General features: G+C 62.1%; 1 protein-coding gene across 1 annotated transcript in view; it reads right to left on the bottom strand.

The window, feature by feature from the left end:
- Positions 1-1,469: 1,469 nt before the first annotated feature.
- The window catches only part of ADGRB2 (adhesion G protein-coupled receptor B2), a 33,539-nt gene continuing 25,180 nt past the window's right edge, over positions 1,470-9,828 (bottom strand). The window contains 14 exon segments of the mRNA XM_077763538.1: positions 1,470-1,937; positions 2,359-2,415; positions 2,516-2,614; positions 2,922-2,957; positions 5,285-5,916; positions 6,558-6,597; positions 6,980-7,075; positions 7,349-7,508; positions 7,510-7,605; positions 7,897-7,982; positions 8,123-8,189; positions 8,508-8,577; positions 8,767-8,917; positions 9,665-9,767. Coding sequence (XP_077619664.1) covers positions 1,752-1,937; positions 2,359-2,415; positions 2,516-2,614; positions 2,922-2,957; positions 5,285-5,916; positions 6,558-6,597; positions 6,980-7,075; positions 7,349-7,508; positions 7,510-7,605; positions 7,897-7,982; positions 8,123-8,189; positions 8,508-8,577; positions 8,767-8,917; positions 9,665-9,767 — 1,879 coding nt within the window. The 3' untranslated portion in view covers positions 1,470-1,751.

The following is a 9,828-nucleotide window of genomic DNA, read 5'->3' as shown; positions in this document are numbered from 1 at the left end:
CACCTACCTTGAAGACTCAAATGAGGTCGTGCCTGAGAGAGCTCTGTACAGTAAGCACCCAGGATACCCAAGGGGAGGGAGGTCTGGAAGGTTCATAGGAACTCAGGGGGCCTGGAAAAGCCCAGGGCCTAGGGCCACAGGCCTGAGGACCCTGCTCCCGCTCCTCTGACCAGGCCCACGGCAGGCAGGACTCAGAGAAGACTGAGGGAGCCTGCGCCTCCATTGCCGCCCCTCTTCCTCCTCCAGGAGGCCGTTAGCTGTCACCACTACTGCAGCAGTCAGTCCCTTCCCCATGGCCCCCTCCAGGCTTCCACAGCACCTAACCTCTCCCTCTGACATGCCAGCCATCCAGGGAGACTGAGTCCCTGGGCCGCTGCCCATGCTGGTACCCATGCTGCTAAATGACCAGGCCAGCAGCTGCACCTGAGGCCCCGCTCCCAATGCTGCCTGAGCACAGCAGCATTGCTGCACAGGCTGCAAGGCATTTCCATCTGCTGCGCCTGTGGCCCCTTTCCCTGGGCGCCTGGGAACTGGTCCATACACTTCGGCATGTGAAGCATACACCCCAGCAATGGGCCTCCCACCCTGGCCCTCTGGTAGCAAGGCAGCCTGGTCCGTCTACCCCACACCTACACTAAGCCCCGAATCCTGAGGCTCCACTTCCACCCAGCCCCTGTCACTCCCCTGCAGCCATGAAGGTCAGGTCCCCGGGGAGCTGAGTTCTAGCTTCCTGTCCTCTCAGGGGGAGCCTGATAAAGGTGTAGGAGGGTGGGCTCCACAGTCCACCAAGCCTGGGTTTCAAATCCCAGCTGTGACTCTGACAGTGGCCTTGAGCAGGTCACTTCCCATTTCTGGCCTCATGTTCCTATCCACAAACCTAAAACCTTCCATCAAGGTTATTCTGAGGCATCGGGGGCTGTGTGTGTGAAGCTCCTAGCACAGAGCGCAGCATGAGACCAAGTGCCAAGCAATAATAGCTAAGACTTAAGAAGCGGCTTCTGTGCCAGGCACTCGCTGAGCCCTGTGCATAGATTAATGCGTCTCATCCTCTTAGCCCCCCTATGAGGTAGGAATCGTTACCATCCCTATTTCACAGAAACTGAGGTCACTAAGCTCTGCCTTAGCTCCAGCCTACGCAGCCCGGCCTCTGAGTGGCAGCGAATAGCAGGCATGACCATCACAGTCACGGGGGAAGGCCAGCTGCAAGGGGTCCCCTTCCACATTCCCAGTCTGCTTACCCCACCCAGGCCCCAGCGGGAGACGGGATGTGTCCGCGGTCACCCAGGGAGTCCGGGGGCAAAGGTGGAGTCAGCGCCCAGGTGTCCCCTCCCAGTCAGGGCTGGCCTGACCCCATTATGCAATTTGCTGAGACCAAGTGCAGTGAAGCAAGGAGACGGGGGAACAAAGTTGGGCTCCCATGGCTGGACCTTCCTGGGGGACGCAAACAGCTCAGCAGCAAAATCCACAGAGTGAAGTTTATTCCCCACAAAGTTCCCCTCCCCCCTCCCCAGCCCAGGACAGGGACAGACAGCCTGGGGTGAAGATGGGGGGCGGCCTCTGAGAAACAGGGAAGGGCCCCGGCCCCCAGGCCATGCCGTGTCTGGCTTCCCCAGCCCGGCCGAGTCCATTGCGCCTCCCTGCCCAGCCCTCGGGAAAGGGGAGGGGGCGCCAGCTCCTGGGTGGTTCCAAAGTGGAGTGTGAAAATAGAGAGATATATATATTTATACGCAGTGGGCAGTCCGGTGTGGCACTCACACCTCTGTCTGGAAGTCGCCATCAGGTGGTTCTGTGGGCTCCCAGGCTGCTGCTCGGTGCAGGGCCAGCCGTTCTCGGGGCTTGGGGGGCAGTGAGCCCAAGGTCATAGACTTGAAGGTGCTCCAGCTCTGATGCCTCCGCTGTTGGGACAAGCCGGGGTGCTCCCCAGGGCTGGGCTTCTCCTGTGGGGGCAGTGGGAAGGAACCTGTGGAGATGGGCCAGGACCCTCTCACCTCTCCTCCAGGACAAACGGAGGAGGCCCAGAGAGGGCTGGTGAAGCCCAGAGTCACCCAGCAACCAGGTACCCAAGGAGATGTGAAACCCAGATCTGCCTGGCTCCGTAGTCGGGTTCCTGAGCCCTGTGCTCTGAGAGACCTCGGGGACCATGTCTTCTGTGTGCCCGCCCTCCTCAAGATCCCGCGGGAGCCCCAGCAATGCTCCCCACCCCCAGTCCCCACCCCCAGAGCAGCCTCACAAGTGTCATTTATGCCATGGTGGACCCTCAGTGAGCTAGACTGAGGTTGCCCAGGAAGGGGAGGAGGGCTGGGAGGGAAGGAGCCCCTCGAAGCCCACCTGACCCCGACCCAGCTCAGGGGCACTTACGCCGGTCACGCTCCGTTCGGCTGTCCCACCCGAGGACACACTCCACCGCTTCTCCCTCTGCAACGGGGGCCACGGGTCAGGGTCCGACCCCCGGGGGGCCCTGTGTCAGGTTGGGCCCCGAGCTTCGGGCAGGGAAAACTGCGGGAGGAGCCCTCACCTTGGCTGCAGACTGGCTGCGGTAGCGGTCGAAAGTGTGGAATTTCTGGTTGAGCTCGTGGTAGAGTTCCGAGTGCCGTTTCCGGGTGTGCATCACCTTCTGGGAGCCACAGGGTGTGAGAGGAGGTACTCTGCACAGGGGTGGCGCTGAGAGCCACCCACCCCCGACCCCTGGCTCCCCTCATCCCTGCCTACTGCTGGCCCTCTGGGACAAGGCCCGGGCGATGCACGGGCTTGGGCTTGGATCCGGAGTATGGTGAGAAGGCCCCATGGAAACCGGAGGCTCAGTGTTCTCAGGTCAGACTCCTTAATGGGGCTTTGGCTAATTTTAGGAGGGGGTTCTCCGGGGACAGACACCACCCACAGATGCCCCCCAACACACACATGCACGCATGCACACCACTTACCTCAAAGTCCAGGTCCGAGTATCGTAACTTCTTTCGCTGGGAGGGAGCACCAAGAAAACAGTGAAGGAGAAGAAAGCTTTTTACCACTTGCAGGGGCTTTAGAGACAAGAGACCTGGTACTGCATCTGCCCCTGTAACCTCCCTACCAGCCCGGCCCGGGAGCTAGGAATACTTAAGGGCAGCCCTTGGGGTTTGGGGACAGGACGGAGGCCTAGGGGATGAGGAGCTGAGGCATGACGCTGCCACAGGGCCGCAGCTCGGGCCCCAGCCGCCCCCCCGCCCCCCACCCACTGCTCCCATGCGTGCCTGAACGTGCAGCCAGACGCTCGCAGGGAGGACACACACACAGACCCCCCGCAGACGTGCGACCACATGCGGGCCAAATGTCACTGAGACGCGGATTCCCACGTGGGGTCACAGAGCAGACACTCCTTCCTCTGTGCCCCAGACTCTACCCCTCTGCCCCATCTCGCCCCACTCTCTCTGCCAGCCATGGGCTCCCCTCTCCTTGGAACCCTCCACTTGTCCTGCAAACACAAGGTCTCAGGTTTTCAGTCCTTCTTTTGACTCTGCCTTGCCCCTTTCCCTGGCCTCTGCACCCCTCCGGGCCCCCTGCAGGCCCTCACTTGCCCAGGAGCACATTCAAGGCCCGGTGACCCACGCAGCATCCATTGCCATCCAAGGAGGCGGCCTTAGAGTCTTGGCACCAGGAGCACTCATGAGACCAAAGTCAACTGTCCCAGGTTACACTGGGGAAACTGAGGTCCAGAGAGGGGCAGGGACTTGCCCCAAGGCCCTCAGGGATGATGCAAAGACCACCATCTAAGATTTCCCCAGTCCCAGGCCCAGCAGACAAGGTCATCCTCCCTGACACCTCTCTCCTGGTCCTCCCACCTCCCTGCCTGCCGCTCNACGCTAGGGCCGTCTGCACTCTGCCCTGGACCTTCTCCTGCCCTTCATCGTGCACATGGGTGTCCTCCCTGTTCTGGCCACCTCCTTCTCTCTGCAGGCGGTGGGACATCTCTTCCTGTCCCCTGATGCCCACAAGCACCACACACACAGCTGTGCCCCACTAAAAAAATTCAGAATTCCCCGCCCCAAACCCGCTCCTCCGCCTCCACTCCACTGCGGTTGCCTGCGCCAGAATTCTGGACCTCATCCTTGACCCCTCAAGATCCTGCCCCATTTACTGCTACCTCCCACACAAGGAGCCTGAAGCTGGGCCCTCCTCAGTGGCCCAACCCTGGCCAGGTGTCCACAGAGCAAAACCCGCCACGAAGCGGAGCGCACTCCTCCCCAGTGCCGGTGTCGCCTTGTCTTTGTTACGCCTTCCGGTTTTTACCATCTGCAGCGGGAGCAGGCACCAAATGTTCAAGAAACATTTTGGGAGAAAAACTAAACTTGCAAACCTCTAGCTGCTAACTTAATTTCCTCTGTGCGGAGGATGGGGAGAGGTTTCTGAGGCCAAACATGAGCAGCCAACAGCGTCTGAGCCGTGGCTCCTGCCCCTGTCCTCATCCACCTTTCCTCCATCCCTCCCCAAGTTCCAGAATGTTCTAGAGTTCTACAGTGGGCCATGATTGCCTGCTTGTTCCCAGCAATGCCCTGACATGGCCAGAGGGAAGGTGGAGCATCCACAGAAAACAGGTAGGGAGAGAAAGGGGTTCGTGTTTTCTCAGGAAGAGAGGGTCAATGACCACAGGCCTCTGGGCAGTGACTGAGGCAGATTTCAGGGGTGTTAACAGCAGCAAATTCCCAATTATCCAGCACTTGCTACCTGCTCCACACAGAGACCGGCGTTTATACCACTCAGTTAGTCCTCAGAACAACTCTACTGAGAGGCTCCCCACTTGAAAAATGAAGAAACTGAGGCTCGGAAAGAGATTCACTCAAGATCTCACTGCTGATCGGTAGTGCCCAGATCCAAACTCCAACCTGCCAGACTCGGAGACCCAGGCTCCCAGGGCCTGGTGTGGCCTCCTGGACAACCCAAGGCTGGGCCTGAGCCACAGGCCCCTCAAAGGAAGACCCATCCTAACCAGTCACCCCGAAGAGACCCTGAAACTGGTGGGAATAGACAGAGAAGCGTGCTCTCAGCGCACCAAGTCTAAGCCCATTTGAGGAGTTTGGAGAAACCAGACTCCCTTGCGTCCGTCCGTCCGTCCATCCGTAAGCACAGACTGATGCACTGTGTACACGCCCCCAGCCGCTTTATACAAAGGTGCCACCCTGGGGGTGGGGGTGGGGGTGGGGAGTGCGCTGCTGGCTGTCCCTTCCCTGCTGCTGCCTGCGACTCAGACACAGTCTCGAGCACACGGGGACAGGCCCCCCACCCCCCCACCGCATGCCCTACAGCCCCTCACCTCCAGGGAGCCCAGCTTCATGGCGGAGCCCGGCACAGTGCGAGGCATGGTCCGGCTGCGCTCCCCCGGCTCAGACACCTGGCGGGCGCTGGGCGTCGGTGGTGGCGGCTGGAAGGTCATCCCATAGGGGTTCTGTAAAGACCCATAGGCAGGGCCCAGCCCCAGGCCTGAGTGGTCCACAGACAGGAAGCTGGGGTAACCTTCGGCAGCAGCAGCTGCGGCGTGGGCCACTGTCTTGGCAGCCCGCCTAGGGGTGCCCTCGGGCCGGGCCCTCGGGGGATCTTCACCACCTCCGCCCCCACCGCCAGGCTGCAGGCTCAGAGTCCGCCGGGGCAGCACCATGTAGTCCCCCTCCGAGCCCGGCTCAGGCCGCAGCCACGTGAGGTCCAGCTGCCGCAGGCCGCCTTCCCCACACATGTACACGGGGTTGGCCTCCTGTGGGGGCGGGGGTTCCCCCAGGCCTGGCGAGGCTGCCATGGGCACCAGGATATTCCCAGGCAGCGGTGAGAAGCCGAGGCCGCCCTCGGGACCCACGAGGCAGGACTTGGGCTCCTCGTCCTCATCCAGGGACAGGCGGGACAGCGTGCCCGTGATGGTAGACGGGTTGCAAGTGTTGACCTCCTTGAAAAGAACTGGGAGCAGGAGTGGGAGAGAGGTAAGTCCTGGGCAGGAAGGGGAGGTCCTGATGCCCTTGTCCAGGCCGGGGAGGTATACTAAGCCCCTGGGCTTGGACAGAGGGGGGAAACCGAGTCTTGGAGAGATGGCTACGTGGTAGGTACTATCTTGCATGCCAGGCAGGTTAGGAAGAGGGTTCAGGCTGGCCTGGAGGCCCACGGCAAGGCAGGGCAAGGCAGGAGCTCTCCTCGGTCAGCCCCTGGTGCAGGTCCTGACCTCTGACCCCCACAGCTACACGGTTGTCAAAATGGCCTTGCTCCTCCCCGTTCCCTGGCAGCCCCTCCCCAGGGGCCAGAACTGGAGATTCTGGGAAGATGCATGGAAATGATATGATCATGGAACAGCCACTAGATGCCAGGCACCCTGCTAGACATTTGATGTCCCCTCATTTATTTTAGGCTCAGGGAACTGAGCTGTTTGACCAAAGTTGCACGGTAAGTGGTGTTCACAGCCTTGACTCCAACTTCGGGCTGTCTGACTCTAAAGCTAAAGCGCACCACCAGACAGCTAGCAGGGCCTCCCACGATGGGAGGCCCTCCAGCCCTCCCTTCTTGCTCACCCCCTGGGACCGTTCTCAGCTTGGCACCGGCAGACTCACCTGTCTGACAAGCCAGATCCACATCCTTTTCAAAGTCTGACTATAGACAGAGAGGGACAGAGCAGATGGGCAGAGAGAGGATCCATGTGTCAGGGTGCGGGGAGGGGGCTCCGGCCCCTCCCTAGCCACCCAGAGGAGCTGCCTCTTGGCACACTGCCCAACAGAGCCCAGAGGGGCCCAAGACATGGTCTTCTGCAGCCTCGCCAGATAGGTGGGAAAACCGAAAGGGGAAGAAAAGACGTGCCCAGTGCCGCCAAGCAGTCAGTGGTGGGCCCGAATCGAACCCTATCTCAGTCCCCTCCCTATGTCTCATCCCCTCCATGGCTGGGGAAGGAGAACCTGGGGAAGGGGCCTGGGGATGGGGGTGGGGCGGGGAGCACACTCAGAACGCGCCCACACCCTGCCTAGGCCACCTCACTCACCAGGATCTGCAGCTGTCCATTCTTACATGAGTCCGGGGAGTCTTCACTCTCATCGGCCCGGCACACGCCCATCTGGCACTTCACCACATCCTGGACCTGGGGGCAGCGCGTGTCTGCTGGGCCTGAGGCCACCACGGGGCCCCTGGCCACAGCTGGCTGTGCCTCCCACCCCAGGCACCCAGGTGGGTGTGGAAGGAAAGAGGCGCATCCAGCGTACGGGAAGGTCCGAGGGGAGAAGGAGCCCTAGGAGGCCAGAGGTCCAAGGACAAGACTGCCCCCGGCTACCAGCTTCTAACACCGAAGGCTGCCAGCTNCTCCCTGCTGCACAGGTGAGGTGGGTGGGAGGGGGCAGGAGAAGCCTAGCCCCACCTCTCGGCGCAGGAAGCAGTGCACAGCAGTGATGACAAAGCCCTGTGCGGAGTTGAAGACGGCGAAGAGGGCCTGGAAGAGGACTGAGCGGCGGTCTGTCATGGCCAGGACGGCAGACATCCAGGTGAGCGCCAGCAGGGGCAGCACCACGCAGGAGCTNGGCGTTCCTGGCCGAGGCTGAGCTGAGCAGGGGGCTGGGGACCGCTCCACACGCTGAGCAGGGGAGGAGCAGGCTGGCCCAGGGGCACCGCTCCGACCTCGGGGGCGGCACAGACACGGGAGAAGGGGGGAGACACATGGGAAGCGGGAGGAGACGGGGCAGCATGAGCCCCAAGTGGGGTGGGAGGGGGAGGGCAGACGAGAGAGAAAGAGGAGGGTTAGGGTGGGTGAGGGGCTGCAGCAGGCACTCCGGGTGCCCACCTTGCCTGCACCCTTGATGCACCAAGGTCAGGGAGCCCCGGTTGGCATCGTCAAGCCCTGAGTCTCCAAGAGGCCCGGCCCCCCCTCCCTGTGCCATTTCCTACAAGGCCAAGTCACAGCCCCCTTACCCGGCCCTCTGCTTCTTGGACTTGTCCGAGATGCCATCACGTGCCATGAGCTTGTTGAAGACGATGATCCCAATGAGCATATTCACCTGGGGGCCCGGTGGACAGGGGGAGATGGGATCAACAGGTGCCCTCCTGGCAGGGAAACCCCCAGTTGGGAGCTAGGGCACAGGGAGGCGGTAGAGCCCCTCTGGCCACATCCCTCCCAGGATGCTAAAGGGGCACATACCAGGACAATGACGGCCGCGGGGCCCACAAAGGCATAGAGCAGGCCGCCCTCCAGGGAGAGCCAGCAGCTGGGGTGGAGGGAAAAGAGGGGGCATCAGACACCCACGAGGCCTGCCCCTGGAACACCCCGTTGTGCTTCGGTTTCCCCTCTAACAAAGACCCAGGCCCGGCCCACCGTGGGGATCAAACAGGGCTGATCCCTGAGCCATTTAGCTTTAGAGATTACCCCCAATCCCAGCACATGCTTTCACAGTCAGGGAAACAGAGGCTGGGAGACGGGGAAGAGTCTGTCCAAAGTGCTACAGGCATGGGCCTGAGATGGCCAGTCTGATGCCCCGACAGGCCCACTAACCGCCGCTGCCCACCACCAAGGGAGGCCCACGTACTAGCTGGATGTACCGTATCCTTTGGTGCGGGTAAAGCCGACAGACACAGCCACCACCAGGGCCGGCAGACCTGGAAGAGCGGCAGGGATGGGGGTGGGGGGACCAGTGAGATGGCTGTCAGTCCTCAGTGTCCCCTCTCCTCCCAGACCCAGTGTGGCTGGTCCCTGGCCCAGACAGGGGGGCCAGGGCCAAAGCTGACCCTGTCCTGCTTCCCCTGCCCCCAAGGCCAGTGACAGAGTCCGATGAGAACCCTGCTCACCCCAGCCCAGGCAGAGGAAGCGCTTGCGAACGAGGCGGGTGCGCATGCGTCCGATGACAGCCAGGTAGGACTGCCAGGCCTCCGTGAGCACCCAGCAAAAGGAGGAGAGGAAGAAGAAGTGCAAGAAGGCGGCAGTCATGGTGCACACACCCTGCAGCGAGAGGAGAGGAGAGGGAGGGGGCGGCCCTGAGCCGTCAGCAGGGCGGGAGGCGCCAGGCTTCCCACACCCGCTGCTGGGCGCTGCCGTGGCCGCCCACCCGAGCTCCGCCCCCCACAGGGCCCTGTCGGGCACCCCCGCCTTTCCGCACCCACACAAGGCACGACACAGGCCCAGTGACACGCACAAAGTACTCGACATCCGGGAAGCAGGCAGGCAGGCCACCCCCGAGCAGACAGGGCTGCTGGCCAGGGAGGGGGTGGACAGACGGGAGCACCTGCTACGTCATGGTCAGGCAGACCCCACGCCTGGCACTTACGGTGCTGGCACCGCAGAGAAGGCCAAGGGGGCATAAGGGGCAGCTGGCACAGGTCATCCACAGGCAAGCAGCACAAGAGGCCTTGCTTGGGCTCTCGCAGACCCCGGGAGGCCCTGGCTGCACAGATGCCACCCGCCGACGCACGTGCGCACAAGCCCAGCTCATGTACGTGTTCACAGATGCGCACGTTCACCACTCAAGCACACACACACCCCTCTCCAATGCTGTCATGTCCCCTCACGCATGCTCTCCCCATCCCCCGTCTCTCACACACACACACACACACACACACACACACACACACGCCTCTGAGGTATACACACACCCGTCACTTGGGCACGGATGTGCAAACACTCATGCTGTCGCCTGCAAGTGCTCACGCTCCCCACACTCTCACCCTGGCGCCCGCCACCTGCACCTGCCTTGCTTAGCACCCGCGACTGGCCCACGAGGATCAGGACGTTGGACGCCAGGATGGACAGGCAGAAGTTCAACAAGATGATGGAGCGCTCGGATTTTATGAACCTGAGAGGGCGCGGTGGGCAGGGACGGCAGAGCTAGCGGGCCCCGCCCACCCTGGGGTGGC

Source organism: Crocuta crocuta, unplaced genomic scaffold (genome assembly GCF_008692635.1).
Source record: "Crocuta crocuta isolate KB4526 unplaced genomic scaffold, BGI_CrCroc_1.0 scaffold214, whole genome shotgun sequence".
Classification (NCBI taxonomy): domain Eukaryota; kingdom Metazoa; phylum Chordata; class Mammalia; order Carnivora; family Hyaenidae; genus Crocuta; species Crocuta crocuta.
The sequence above is the reverse complement of the archived record's forward strand: the minus strand, read 5'-3'. Positions and strand labels throughout refer to the sequence as shown.